The following is a 15,629-nucleotide window of genomic DNA, read 5'->3' on the forward strand; positions in this document are numbered from 1 at the left end:
GTCCATCACCAACTCCCGGAGGTCACTCAAACTCATGTCCACAGAGTCGGTGATGCCATCTAGCCATCCCATTCTCCGTCGTCCCCTTCTCCTCCCGCCCCCAACCTTTCCCAGCATCAGAGTCTTTTCCAGTGAGTCAACTCGTCGCATGAGGTGGCCAAAGTATTGCAGTTTCAGCTTTAGCATCAGTCCCTCCAATGGTTCCTTAAGACACACTAAATCTGTCCCAATTTAAGGAAAATAAATCATTTGCAAGTGTCTGACCAAGGAACAAAAGACAAGCCAAACTTTCTACTCAATTTTCTACATTTTCTACTAGGAGAGTGGATTACTTTCACTGTGTGAAATTATTATTCTGTCATCATTCAGTCTTTTGAAATCAGTCATGTGCTGATGTGGGATGACACAGAGGTCAGGTTTTAAAGGATTGTGGGAAAGTAAAACGGGTTTATATTTCCAAGAAAAAGCAGGAAAGGGATTTTCCAGGTGTTCCAGTGGTTAAGACATCATGCTTCCACTGCAGGGGGGCGTGGTTCCACTCCTGGTGGGGGAACTAAGATCCCACATGCCTGTGCGGCGGCCAAAAAACAGAAGCAAAAAAGAGGAAAGAGGAATACAGTTGCCTAACAACGTGCATTTTGCAATCTAATCTGTGTAGAAATCCTAGTTTTAACGGAAATGGCAACCCACTCCAGTGTTCCTGCCTGGAGAATCCCAGGGACAGGGGAGCCTGGTGGGCTTCCGTCTATGGGGTCACACAGAGTCGGACACGACTGAAGTGACGCAGCAGCAGCAGCAGAAGCAGCGCTGTGCTCTTGCCTAGAAAATCCTATGGATGGAGGAGCCTGGTAGGCTGCAGTCCGTGGGGTCGCTAAGGGTCGGACACGACTGAGCGACTTCACTTTTCACTTTCACACATTGGAGAAGGAAATGGCAACCCACTCCAGTGTTCTTGCCTGGAGAATCCCAGGGACGGGGAAGCCTGGTGGGCTTCCATCTATGGGGTCACACAGAGTCGGACACGACTGAAGTGACTTAGCAGCAGCAGCAGCAGCGCTGTGAACTTGTACAAACTACTTTTTGTAAATTGCAAAAGGAAGTAATTAATAAAAGATTGACCACTAGCTAAGATACGGCACATAAAGCTAATAACGGGGCCTGGCACATATGAGCACGCAACACGTAGTTTTCCTTTCAGATTTGCATTTACCACCTTCAAGTTCCCAGAGCTGCTACAGCGCCCAAGTCTGAGCCCAAGTTCAACCACAGATTTGGAGGATGAAAGCAGGTTCTCGGCCTCGGAAAAAAAGGGGTGCCCACCTGGCTGATATCGTGGGAAGCTCTGGGAAGATTTACAAGGAAGCTCCTCTTGGAAAGCGTGGCAAAACTCAAGGACAAAACTGACAAAACTCAAAAGACCCCAGCACAGAGCCGGTGCGTCTAAGCGAAGGGAACGACCTCCGGGAGCGAACCCCATCCGCCAGGTAGCCTACGCGTGCGTCGGCCGGAAGACAGAAGGCTCAGTCCGGTCGAGCCGCCCCATCGATCGAGCAGATCGAGAATCGTCAATTCAGTTCTGGCGGCGCGAACTGCTCCTTCTCGCGAGGCTTCACAGACTAGGCCGCCGGGGGAACGGGCGGGCCCGGCTGAAGAGAGAGGAGGAGCGTGAGGCGGGCGCACGCTACGTTCCCAGGGTGCTGTGCGCGCCTCTCGCTTCCTCCGGGACTTCTGAGAGGACGCGTGAACTGCTCGCTGCAGACTGATCATGGCGCTCCACGTCCCCAAGGCCCCGGGCTTTGCCCAGATGCTCAAAGAGGGAGCGAAGGTAAGAAAAGGAGGAAGGGAGAGTGAGGTGGGAGAGCTGCGGCGGTCGCAGCCGAGAAGAAAGGCCCTACGAACGGGCCCGGCGTGCCCACCCGACATAGCGGTCGGAGGGAAAGAAGATTCCAGAAAGAGAGGTGTTCTCGGGAGAGCTCGGCCGCGGAGGGCCGCGGGCATTTCGGGGTTTTTTTACGAACCTAGGGGACGACGAGGCCGCAGGCAGCGCGTTCTGTGCTTTGTAGCCGCACAGGGTGTGAAGGCCGCTCTTTGCATTTTTCCTCCGTCAGTAAAACGGGAGTGAGGAGGCTCTCCTTTGTGGGGCGCGAAATAGATGAAATAACGTAGGTGAAGTTGCTTTGAGTACTGAGAAACGGCTCCAGGAGCGGGGTGGTCCGGGGAGGAGAGGGACGAGGCAAGTCTTGCAAATGAGAAACTGCAGGCTCCCCATTTAGTTCGCAGAAATAGTGCATTATAACAGGATAAACCTTAGTTACGATCCTAGTGAGCTCTGGTCTGAACTTAGCCAGCTTGGGGTAAAACTTAACACTCTGGGTCTTACTTTCCTCATCTTTCAGTTGGGGAGATTGGACGGAAATAGTTGTAACCAACAGAGTAAGTGACACCCTGAGCCAAGTAAAGCTTTTGTTTTATGGCGAGATCTTGAAAGTAATTTCAACAGCATGGTCTTTTAAAAAAATGTCTTAGACACACTACTCTAAATGTGTCTCTTATGTTCAGATAGTTGTGTTCCCTTATTGTCCCCCAGGCTTCCTGTGCTTAAAGGAATGTAGATAGTGTGGTTCCATTTGTGGTAACAGTTTGAGGGAACTAGGTTTCTTGTTGGCAAGGGTGCACTTTGGGGATAACGTGACTCTAGTAGGTAAGGAGGTTTACTGTAAGTATTGGTGAAGGAGCTTTGCTGAAAATGACATGAACTCACTTTTTTTAAAAGGCTGGGAAGCGTCCGTATTTTTTTATTCTTCTGAGGCAGAAATAATAAGCGACCAAATAAGCAAAAGGATAATTTCAAATAATGATAAAGGAAATTGAAAGTGCGCCTCTAAAAAAAATTAAAAAGGAAAGTTTGGGGTAGAACAATAAATAAGATGTTAAGGAAAGAACTCTCAGCTCTGTGCTTAGTGGCCAAGATTAAAGACAGAAATGTTTCAGGCTATAGGACCAGTAAGGGACAAAACTCACTGAGGATGAAGTATTTGACCTGTTAAAACAGAAAAAAGATGAGATTGAAGCTTAGCAAGGGAAGGCAAGAATGGTAAGAGATGAAATTAGAAGAGTTGGCAAGGATTAGAGGGTGTAGGACCTTGTAGCCCTCACAGGGGATTTACATTTTATCCTCAGAGTGAGGGGAAGTCCTTGAACCGATGGGTAGGATCTGATTTATGATCAGAGGTGACTGTTCCTCAGAGAATGGGAGTGAGGGAAGAAATGAGAGTATAAGGCAGTTTTGTCTGTCTGCTATGATGGAAATGTTCTGTATCAACATTATCCAGTGTGGTATCCACTAGTCACATGTGGCTACTGGGCAATTGAACTGCGTCTAGTGCAACTGTGGGACTGAGTTTTTAATTATTTAATTTTAAATAACCACTTGTGGCAAGTGCCTAGTCTTGTCAGGCAAAACAGGTCTTAAAAAAATGTTCACATGAACAGTACGCTCTTGAAATTTATCTGAGACTCACAAGTAAATCCCGTGTCTGAAAGAAGTTCATTGTAAAACTTGAAAATTTGAGTACTGTGAGAAGTTCAGTTTTCAGTGTATACACTTTGGAATTAATGTGTACAAACGAGCAGTTTGTTTCAGTTCAAATGAGAATTCAAAATCTGTATGCTTTAGTTCTAAAAATGTATAAGGCAAATACGTTAATTCCCTTTGAACCTGTTGACTATTCAATGCTCAGGTTTTCTCACATTCATATCACATTTCAGCTTTTAGAAAGAATTGGTACACTCTGGAAAGGTATTTTTATCTGCAGTGGTTCATATGCTTTCTTTAATCAGCCTTAGCACTCTTCTCTGCACTTTTCTCTACACTTTTTTAAAATTACAGGCTTTATGTTTTGATGTGTAAGTAGGTACCCATGGTCCCTAAAAATGTCATGCTTTATTCATTCAATTTGTGGACAAATCTATGGATCATAGATTACGATGGTGTCTGTGGTATCATAGGAACACCACACACCATGCTTTACATACATAAATCTTGCTTGATAATATCAACAGTTTTTTGAGACAGGTACTATTATATTACTCCCATCTTAGAGACGAAGAAATTGAGATTCACTGTCCTGCTTAATCAAGTTTTCTTCTACAGCATTTTTCAGGATTAGAAGAGGCTGTGTACAGGAACATACAGGCTTGCAAGGAGCTGGCCCAAACAACTCGTACAGCATATGGACCAAATGGTAATTTCTAAATTCATGTTTTAAAAAATACAGTACTATAATAGAATTTTGTGTAATAGTTCTTTGAAACTTGTTTGAGGATATTATATGTAAATTGAGAGTTTTAGCTATAATACAGTATGGTGTTGAAAATTATTTCACAGTTCAATAACAGTTCTTCTAATCTTTAATCAGCAGTTCAGAGCTTTTTAGAAAAGTTGGAATTGAACTGCTACTTTTTGTCCTGTTGAGAGGACAGGAAAGTTATGGTGCTTTCACCTTTGAGGTAGTACCTAGTGTTCATTGTTACAGCTGTGGAGCAGTTCTCTGACGTAAAATGACATAATTTAAGGGAGAAAAATTCTCTCGCTTCCCACCATCAACTGAATTAATTGATCCAGATTTATGGAATAAGCAAAACAAATATGCTTTCAAGTAAATAATTTTAGTCTTTGTGCATGTCAATGTAATTTAAATTGATTGAACAAAAATATGAAATTGGCAGGGAAAAAATAATACAAGTGTGCAGGCAGGGGAAGCCATTGGGCTGTGGCTTTAAGAATAGGTAGTGTGTTTTGAGTTCTGACAGTTTCTTCACTGGATTTTCTTTGGTGTCTGGAGAAGGGTTTGAGTAATGATGGATTTCTTTTTCTAACTATTTTTGAGGAATGAACAAAATGGTTATCAACCACCTGGAGAAGTTGTTTGTGACAAATGATGCAGCGACTATTTTAAGAGAGCTAGAAGTAAGTTATTTTTAAAAACCCAAGAAATGTTTTGGTGATGTCAAAAATTCAGTGTATTCTAACATCAAATAACCTTTATTTCATTCACATTGGATAATAAGGGGGTTTTTTTAATTCCCATTTCGTTATATAGATATTCCTAATTATAGAGAATCCTCTTTATGTTAACATCTTGCTGCTGCTAAGTCACTTCAGTCGTGTCCGACTCTGTGTGACCCCATAGACGGAAGCCCACCAGGATCCCCTGTCCCTGGGATTCTCCAGGCAAGAACACCGGAGTGGGTTGCCATTTCCTTCTCCAATGTGTGAAAGTGAAAAGTGAAGTTGCTCAGTCGTGTCCGACCCTTAGCGACCCCATGGACTACAGCCTACCAGGCTCCTCCATCCATGGGATTTTCTAGGCAATAGTACTGGAGTGGTTTGCCATTGCCTTCTCCGATGTTAACATCTTAGCTCCTGTTAAAATCTCCTGTTATTTATGGAGAGATTGGTTGTGATAAAATATACATATATATTTGCTGATAATATCAAATTGAATGTTGGCTTCTTTAGAGCGTGACACTAAAGTGACTTACTCCATAATGTAGAAACAGCTGATATTTTAAGATGGGTTTGTTTTAATTGTGTTTGTGAAATTAAATCAGTTGGTGGAATTTTGTTTTGTTCACCTACAGTTTTGATGGTATAGAGTCTGTAGAATAGATAACTGCCAGCGGGTTTATGAGGACAGTCTGGCGCCTGATCACACGTGGAGAACCACTCCTCAGCCAGCTGCTAATTGAAGGATATGTTCAGTCTCGGAATTTTTCTTAAAGCACCAGGATTAATTCTTTAGTCAGAACTCCATAAATGAATTAACGTTTCTCTAGCTTCTTAAATAATGATATGAGAGTGTCACTTGCTCAGTTGTATCCAGCTCTTTGTGACCCCATGCACTACAACCCACCAGGCTCCTCTGTCCATGGGATTCTTCAGGAGGGAATACTGGAGTGGGTTGCCGTGCCCTTCCCCAAGGGCTCTTCCAAAGCCAGGGATTGAACCTGGGTCTCCCACATGGCAGCCAGATTGTTTACCAGCTGAGCCACAAGGGAAGGCCAAATAATGATACAGTATTAAAGTAATAATATGGAACAAAACAGATCCACGAGATACTTGTAAAGGTTAGCTAACTTTATGAAGGTTAGCATTGTACTCCGTGATGTTCTCAGGAGTTATTTAAGTATGACGGGAATATTGTCTTCGTAATAAACCAGTGTCGGCTATTTCGTTTTCTCAGTGCTGTCAATTGTCACTGCTTGCTTATTTCTTTAAAAAGCAAATTCTAGGGAAGGACCACTTACAATTTTGATACACTTTAAGAAATATTTTATATTTTTCTTTTTTTAGACCATAACTAATAACCCCTTTCAATGAGGACATACATAAATATTGAGACTTATCACCAAGCTAAATGACATTTACTTTAGCACCTCTGAAGCCTTTTTTTAAAAGTGCCATAGGTTGGAATTAACTTTGTTTTTTAATTTAGTGAACCTGTAATAGTGTTAGGAACCTTATGTGTACAGTGTACATACTGAGTGACTGACCGTTGAAAGAAAGTGCCCTGTGAAGTTACTGTCATTTATGGTGGTGCATTTGTGCTGATGGGTATAAGGGGACCTGAATTGTCTTCTTGTGACCACACTATAGGTGGGATGAGAAGAGTTACCTCACCCATAGGAGATTGGAGTCTGTTAATATGAGAAGAAATGGAAAGGAAAATTTTCATACTGCTTTAAGGGTCAAATGTTTAACTTGCTATTTAAATTCGAACCCCTTCTACCAGGTACAGCATCCTGCTGCAAAAATGATTGTGATGGCCTCTCACATGCAAGAGCAAGAGGTTGGAGATGGCACAAACTTTGTTCTGGTTTTTGCTGGAGCTCTTCTGGAATTAGCTGAAGAGCTTCTCAGACTTGGCCTGTCAGTTTCAGAGGTGAGTATCCATTTTATAACCTACCCCTGTTTCAAATTTGCTTATGTATGTATGCCTACTGTTTGAAACTTAAGTCAGCACTATAGTAATAGCTAGTACGGAGCACTTTTCTCTGTGTCAGGCTTTGCGGTACATGTGCTTCCCATGCAATGTCTTTTTCTGTCCTTACAAGAACCTGGTGAGTGGGGCCTATTAAAAGTAGTCCCAAATTGGTTCAGATAAGGAAAGTGAGCCTTAAGTTAGAAAAACCTTGCTCGAGTAGCTAGTAATGGCAGTTGGGGTTCAAATGTGGGCTGTCACCAAAGCCTGCACTCTTAAATAGTAGACTTTGCCGTGAATGTTACTCTGGGGGTGTTCTTTGTCTTTTTCTATTGAAAATACTGTATCCATTGGGTTACCAAAATGAGATACTTTAAGGCATGTCAAAATTATGTCCTTTGAGGAAGTATTTTTGCTCTTTACATTTAAGGTCATAGAAGGTTATGAAATAGCCTGCAAAAAAGCTCATGAGATTCTTCCTGACTTGGTATGTTGTTCTGCAAAAAATCTACGGGATGTTGATGAAGTGTCATCTCTACTTCATACCTCTGTAATGAGTAAACAGTATGGTAATGAAGTGTTTCTGGCCAAGCTTATAGCTCAGGCATGTGGTGAGTATATATCAGTAAATGAAAAAATCCAAAATTAAAATGTCTTCATGTGGCTATTTTCTCTGTTTTCCCAATATATTTTTTGATATGTCTTTGCTTTCTTAACAGTGTCCATTTTTCCTGACTCTGGCCATTTCAATGTTGATAACATCAGAGTTTGTAAGATTCTGGTAAGTTTAGAAATGCATCAGTGTTATCTAGATAGGTCTTTTTTTTATTTCTCCCACCCCCCCAAAATCTGTTATTCTAAATTTTACCTTGTAAGTTTTAAACACTTAAGACTTCCTGCCTTCATTGTAAGATTTTGATATTGCTAGATTGTAATATTTTTACTTTGAATTTAAAAGGATATCAGCATATTCTTGTCATCACTTTTCCATGACACTTGGAAGGTTTAGTGCATAAACAAAATACTAATTATTTGCATTCTTCATATATGCTTAGAAAAATGAGCTTAGAAGGAAATTTTGAATGTGGTTCAAGTTTTTCTGTTGTTCTGTAATAAAATTAATACTTTTAATATCTAAAAGGTATATACTTGATAAAAACTGTGGTTGTAAAACCTGTAACGATTGGTTTTACACATTGACATGATTGTTTAGTCGTATTTAACTTACATAAGTACATGCGTTAGCTGTGTGTGTGTGTGTTTGTGTTAATATACATGCTGTGTATTCTGACTATCCGTACACTGCCTCCCCTTCTCCGTTACCTGGTGTGAGTGTGAACTCAGAAACTTAGCTTTGATCCCTGTTCTGTCCCCGTCACTGACAGTCCAGCCTAGTACATTGGTGCTGAGTGAATGAATGGCTTAGAGCAGTTTTTCTTTGATTTTTCCCCAAGTCCACTGCAGGATCCTGGTCTGTAACTGTGGCTCATTGCCACAGTGATCCCTGCGATGAACAGACTGGTGTGCTTTAATGTCCACCACTGTATCATCCCCAAGAGTCCCTACCTTGCTGTAGTACATTATTTAGTAATGAATATTTTTGCTACATGCAGAAACAGTCAGTTAGCCCTGATGTTATTTTCATGAAATCGTTGATGATTTTGGTATCCAACTCCTCAGGGCTCTGGTGTGCATTCCTCTTCAGTACTGCATGGCATGGTTTTTAAGAAGGAAACTGAAGGTGATGTAACATCTGTCAAAGATGCAAAAATAGCAGTGTACTCTTGTCCTTTTGATGGCATGATAACAGAAACTAAGGTATGTAGATTTCAGAATCTTGAAGGTAAAAATTTGGGCTTCCTTTTCAGATAGTTTTAATGATTCTAACATTTGGAGGTGGAGTTTGCTCTTAATCCAATGAATATGGCATCCACCAGGTTAAATGTTCAATGAAAAAATGAGTATTTGTGTGCTCTTCATTGAAATTTTTAAATAACATTGAAATTCTATAGTATCGTGAAACAAAAATAGGCTAACATAATTTGAAGTTAGTAACAGTTACAATTGGAAGTTTGCATTTGAAAATACATAGTAAGTCTGAAGTTTATAAGTCACTGTTGATTTCATCCCTGGAATTCTTGAAATCTTGAGCAGTTGGTGGCTTTTAAAATTATACAGGTTTGGGGTGGGATGGGCCTGGTCATTTATTCCTCATTTTAGAGAAAGTTTGAGAACCACAGTGTTGTTTCAGTACACTAGTTGACATCAGAAGACAGATGTCAGGACACCTGCCTGACATCTATATTATGAGAAACTCTATATTGAGCTTCTCTAATTTTTCCACGAAAAGTGCCTGCCAAAGAGCAGGTACTTTAGTGCTGAGTATGGCGGAGGGAGAGATTGTTGGTCTAGGAGCAAGCTGCATTTCTGTTAGTTTCATACATATTTTGTATTCTGTTTCACAATATGTGCATGTTTAAATTGTTTCTTTAATGTTACTCTGTGACTTTGAACACCAAAGTGATGAAATGGTTTTAAAGAAAATCTTTGCTTATTTTGCTAGGGAACAGTGTTGATAAAGAGTGCTGAAGAATTGATGAATTTTAGTAAGGGAGAAGAAAATCTCATGGATGCGCAAGTCAAAGCTATTGCTGATACTGGTGCAAATGTCGTAGTAACAGGTGGCAGAGTGGCAGATATGGCTCTTCACTATGCAAACAAATACAATATCATGTTGGTGAGGTAAGAGAGGACTGCATTCTGTTACTCCAGATTGTAAATGACTTTGGGTGGTAAAACAAATTCAGCACACCATAACGACTGTTAAGAGTGTTAAAAGTGAGGAGTATGAGGTATTAAGATAATATAGCAAGTGGCCTTCACTTGGTCTAGGGGAACAGGAAATATCTCTGAGAAAACCTACCTTTAGACTGAGAGCTGAAGGACCAGTTAACAGATGTTAATTGAAGAAAGAGAGGGAAGAGTGTTCCAGGCAAAAGGAAGAGCTTAACAGACCAGACACAAATGTGGTTACACACTGTTAGCTAGAGTGTGGGGTTAGGAACATAACTTTGTTTATGGATTACACTGGACAGCTTAACCGTTCCCACCTTTCTTAATATAATGGGCAGAGGAAATCACTGTTCCCTTTCTCACAGAACATTCAGTTGCCCAAAGTAAAGCAAAAGTTTTCTATGTGCCAGGGCTTCCTTTGTGTTTTACAACTGCAAACCCTTGACATCCTGAGACTCGAAAACCTTCTCAGTTCTAGAATAATTCCATAAACATACAAGTGGCTGGATTGCACAGTGCAGTCCAGACCTATTCTGAGCTTAAACCTTCAGGGAAGAAAGGTGACTTGAGACCCTATGAACAGTTTCCTGTTTAATATTACTCTTGTGTTTTACTACGGTATCTCCTTCTATTAAGGTGTGTGTTTTGTTTTTTAAAGGCTGAACTCAAAATGGGATCTCAGAAGATTATGCAAAACAGTTGGTGCTACAGCTCTTCCTAGATTGGTATGTATTTTGGGCACTATTAAAAGATAGTTGAACCTATTCAGATTATTCTATTACAAGAATCGTTTTCTCACAGAATCCTCCTGTCCTTGAAGAAATGGGGCATTGTGACAGTGTTTACCTGTCAGAGGTTGGAGATACACAAGTGGTTGTGTTTAAGCATGGTAAGTAGTCATGGTAAAATGTACATATGTGATGTTTAGGGAGTTCATTTTCTTTTACTAATCTAATATATATTTAATTCATTGACAGAAAAGGAAGACGGTGCCATTTCTACCATAGTGCTTCGAGGCTCTACAGACAACCTGATGGATGATATAGAGAGGGCAGTAGATGATGGTGTTAATACTTTCAAAGTTCTCACGAGGGTCAGTATTAGCATTCATCATAACTTAGTAATTTTAAGTCCTCAAAAACACAGTTGGCAGACTCCTAAACATCCTGAGAACTTCAAGATGAAAAACATGAGTGGCTAAAGCACAGCACCTTTTTCCGTAAGACTCCATTTAAGTGTTTGTTGCTGATGAATTTTCTAAAATGAAATATGAAAAGGAACAGCAAATCAAGGCTTCGTTTTTTAACTGTCTTAAAGAGTTTATGGTGGTTTTTCTTCTGTTGCACTTCAGTTTCTTATTCAGTAAATTCTTGGTGCTGAATCTGTGAAAATGTAGGTAACTACACAGTGTTGTTCCCATTCTTCACTTTGATTCTTCTTTTTCATATACCAGACCCTACAGTGAGATAAGATAGCTTGCCCAGATCACTCCATTTTTTAATTGGAATTCAAGTTTTATAAAATTTGTAACTGAATCAGATTTAACCCTTTAAGTCTCGTGGAGTGCTGGAATCTGAAAAGATTTAGGAAACTGGACATTGCTTCTTGGTGACTTTTTTTTAACGATATGTTATAGGATAAACGTCTTGTACCTGGAGGAGGAGCAACAGAAATTGAATTAGCCAAACAGATCACATCGTATGGAGAGGTACATGGCTTTCTGTGTATAAACTTGACTTTCTTGTTGTTTGAATAAAATTGAGTAACGAGCACATTTTTGTTTTAGACATGTCCTGTAATGAGCATATTTTTGTTTTAGACATGTCCTGGACTTGAACAGTATGCCATTAAGAAGTTTGCAGAGGCATTTGAAGCTATTCCCCGGGCACTGGCAGAAAACTCTGGAGTTAAGGCCAATGAAGTAATCTCTAAACTCTATGCAGTACATCAAGAAGGAAATAAAAACGTTGGATTAGATATTGAGGTATTTGGGGGGAAAAAAAAGGGAACTTTATTTTGTGAATGTGCAATGTAAAAACAGACGTTAAAAGGAAAATCAGAAAATGTTCTGATTTGTGAGCACGGTTTTCTTAACAGCTTTTTCATAGTTTGTCTGATAGAGAATTTAGTTATCCTTCTGCTTTATAGTGTATATAGGGCAGTACTTTGCCTAGCTACTTATTCTAGTTTTATTTAAGTAGCCATGTTTCTATTATTGAGTATAAATATTTTCACGTAAACCTTTAGAATGAAAGCAAAAACAGTTCTGTGTTGACAGGCTGAAGTTCCTGCTGTAAAGGACATGTTGGAAGCTGGTGTTCTAGATACTTACCTAGGAAAATACTGGGCTATAAAACTGGCTACTAATGCTGCCGTCACTGTTCTCAGAGTGGATCAGGTGAGTGAGAAATGAAATATTGATGTTTAAAAATACTAATTTTTATGTAGTTCAAAGTATATTTTCATGGGACTAAAACACAGTTCTCTTTCTAGTCAAAGTAAAGTAACCCCCGCCAAAAAAAAAAAGTTTTGTTTTTCTGTTATAGTTTTACATTGTATTGAAAGTATCGATTCAGCTAATTTAAAAATATTTTTCCAATGAAAGACTCCTTTGCCATTTGGGAACTGAAATGGGTAAAATAAATATCATTTAGATTCATAGTGTTCAAGACTTTTTATCTTAAAACCCTATGGAAGGGTCATAAAACCCTGAAGCAGACATTACAGACTACAGTTTTCTCTCCCTTGTTTACAGTTTTGCTCTCTCTGGTCTCATTTTACCCACAAGTCATCTGTTATGCCAGACTACCGTATGGAAAATTCTAGAAAAATGTAATTCATATATTTCAAATTGCATGCCATTATCAGTGTGATTAAATCTCATGCTGTCATGCTCCACGACATGAACTGTTCCTTCATCCAGCATATTCATGCTGTGTACACTGTTTCTTAGCCATTTCAATGATCAGATCAACATACTTTACTTTCTGGTCTCAAAGTTGGAGAAGGAAATGGCAACCCACTTCAGTATTCTTGCCTGGAGAATCTCATGGACAGAAGAGCTTGGTGGACTAGTCCATGGGGTCGCGAAGAGTCAGACATAACTCAAGTGACTTAGCACACAGTCCCGAAGTACAGGAGTAGTGATGCTGCCAACTTGAATACACTCTTACGGTACCTGATTGATAGACTTGTACGGGTGAGAAAAAGCAGAGTGTTGTTACATATATAGGGTTCTTACTGAGCTGTTTCAGGCATCCACTCAGGTTCTCAGAAGGCATCTGAGGGGAAACGTCTGGACCACTATCTGTACCACCGTCAAGGAAATGTGGAGATGACAGGGCCGGCCTGGTGGTTAAGAGGGTTCTTTTGTGACAGATGTTGTCTGTCACAACATGGGTTTTAGGTGTTGAAATTATCATAGTATTTCTGCTAATATTTTTGAGGAATTAGGCAAAGAAGAAAAGTGTTGAAGACTATTTCGAATTGAGATAAATCAGAAATCACTATTTTTCAAAAGTGTTTTCTAGTAAACTTAATGTATTTTCTTACAGAATTCTAGGAGTGATTATTAACCAATGAATAATTTTTAAATATTGAGTAGAAAGTTTTATTTGCTAGAGCCATAGTGTAAATCCATTAAATGAAAATCATGCCAAATTAATCTTGGGAGAAGCAAATTTTAGGTAGAAATGGAGATTGGACTTACTCTAAGCAAGGACCAGTTGGTTGTAATTATAGCAAAATAGATTTCACTTTGGTAAAGAACTCTTTCCCAGGGGAGATGGGCAGAAATGGAACTGGATATCAATGGACTGGATTTACTAATCGTGCATTTTTATGTCAGTGCGTCACACAGTTTTTAGAGAAAAAAAAAACGGTTTTGGAGTTTGTAAGCAAAGATACTGGGGGCCCCAAGAAAAAGTAGAAGGGGACAGGAGAAGCCAAATAGACTGAAGCATGAGATAAGCAGAAATTCTCACAGTAAAAGTTTCTAAGGAATATTTTGCATGTCAGTTAGCCAAGCAAGACAAGTGCCTTTCTCACACAGGCACTTCTGATTTTGGGGTTTAACCTAGGAAGGCTGTGTTATGTTTTACCCTAAGGGAGAATACTGATTGGTTTTGCTGTTAGCAGTCTGTACCTACCTATCTTGAGGAACCCATCCAACTGTAATGAGCTTGTACTCTTCAGTATCGTTGTATCTAATTTTGCATAGTATGGATTTTAGAAAAGGACTTGAAAAGTTTTCATAATTAGACAGTGTAGGAGGGCCGGATTAGTGTTTGTTCAGGTGTTTATTTCACTAGTTCTCAAATTGTCCCCTAATCCATAGCATCCTCGTCACCTAACAACTTGTTAAAAATACAAATTCCCGGATCCACTGAATCAGAAACTCTGGAAAGAGGCCCATGAGTCTGTTTTCTTAACTGAAGTATATTTAAGTTCTAAAATTATACTTACTGCTTTTAATTCAATCTGAATTTATCCCCAGTTGGTACAAGGGCTTCCCTTGTAGCTAAGTTGGTAAAGAATCTGCCTGCAGTGCAGAAGACCCAGGTTTGATCCCTGGGTCGAGAGGATCCCCTGGAGAAGGAAATGGCAACCCACTCCAATATCGTTGCCTGGAAAATCTCACGGATAGAGGAGCCTGGTGGGCTGCAGTCCATGGGGTCGCAAAGAGTGGGCACAACTGAGTGACACTCAGTAAAATGTTATTGCAGGAATTTCAAGTTCTTTATGAAAGCAGCTTCTAAAAAGGGGTGGGGACTCTATTGAAAGTGGTAGTGAAGATATTTTATGACTTGTGTTGCATGAGACTCAAGCCAAATTCCTTGATGCTACATGTATGTATATATATATATCAGGGTTTTAAGAGTTCTACTCTGTGGAAAGCCAACTAACTTCTCCCAAATTCATTTGAGCCCAGAGCTGCAACCATCACCAAACATAAATCCTTTAAAAATGCTACATGCTTATACTTGTAAAATGCTGGGTTAGTGCATTCTAGATAAATGAGGCTTCTGGCATGTAAGTTTCCAGGCAGCTAGGTGCTAGGACTTTTGTTTATGAACACAATTCTTGTACTTGAAGGACTTTCATTTACAGGTTCTAGGAAATATCATTGTTGAACTTTAATATATATATATTTTACCTATCGACCACTTTAGATTATAATGGCAAAACTGGCAGGTGGACCTAAAGCTCCTAAACCACAAGGAAATTGGGATAAGGATGGTTGGCAAGACAAATCTCATATATAAATAGCAAATCAGGTGCCAAACTGATTGATGACAGTGATGCATGCAGATGTCTCTCACATTACGCACATTGGGCTGTTGAAATGCATGTCTTAGAGGGCCTCCCGCTAATGAATGAATTTTGCTGTTAATGTCCACAGAACGGAAAGCTCACCTGCTGGATGGTAACCAACATTACAAGTGTTCCATATGTGATGTAATAACAGATTGCTCATTGGTGATGATTGCTTAATAACAAAGCAGGCTCAGAAGAATAATTCTTTCTCTTCATTCTAAAGCTTGAGTTTATAAGTGTATTGTTGTGAATTTTGTTTTGCAGATCATCATGGCAAAACCAGCGGGTGGGCCCAAGCCTCCAAGTGGGAAGAAAGACTGGGATGATGACCAAAATGACTGAATGGCTTCATTTTTACTGTAGGTGAAGGTTGTATTTGTAGTAGTACTATAGGAATTGCCTGATGTTTTCATATTCTCCTTAAATTAAGAAGTGTTTTGTGTTTGTATCTTGTATCCTTGAATGGATGATACAATAAACATGTTACTATTGAAGCCTCTTTGTCTGAGGACCACTGTTCTTGGATCTGGATGACCT

The 15,629-nt window shown here is 39.9% G+C and overlaps 1 protein-coding gene across 2 annotated transcripts; it reads left to right on the forward strand.

The window, feature by feature from the left end:
• Positions 1 to 1,667: 1,667 nt before the first annotated feature.
• CCT8 (chaperonin containing TCP1 subunit 8) lies at positions 1,668 to 15,586 on the forward strand. Of its 2 annotated transcripts, none has more exons than XM_055421659.2 (15): positions 1,668 to 1,825; positions 4,154 to 4,244; positions 4,890 to 4,969; positions 6,795 to 6,944; positions 7,414 to 7,594; positions 7,703 to 7,764; positions 8,664 to 8,801; positions 9,547 to 9,725; positions 10,435 to 10,501; positions 10,578 to 10,665; positions 10,754 to 10,869; positions 11,413 to 11,484; positions 11,596 to 11,760; positions 12,055 to 12,174; positions 15,357 to 15,586. In XM_055421659.2, the coding sequence occupies exons 1-15, from the start codon at positions 1,766 to 1,768 to the stop codon at positions 15,432 to 15,434; spliced, it is 1,647 nt and encodes a 548-aa protein (XP_055277634.1). In that variant the 5' UTR covers positions 1,668 to 1,765; the 3' UTR covers positions 15,435 to 15,586. The 2 variants fall into 2 exon arrangements, with proteins under 2 accessions (XP_055277634.1, XP_088692097.1); XM_088835971.1 differs by lacking the exon at positions 15,357 to 15,586 and adding an exon at positions 14,948 to 15,268.
• Positions 15,587 to 15,629: the final 43 nt, after the last annotated feature.

The sequence above is a fragment of the Moschus berezovskii genome, chromosome 1, assembly GCF_049115385.1.
Source record: "Moschus berezovskii isolate FMDL1 chromosome 1, NW_MosBer_1.0, whole genome shotgun sequence".
In the NCBI taxonomy this organism is placed as follows: Eukaryota; Metazoa; Chordata; class Mammalia; order Artiodactyla; family Moschidae; genus Moschus; species Moschus berezovskii.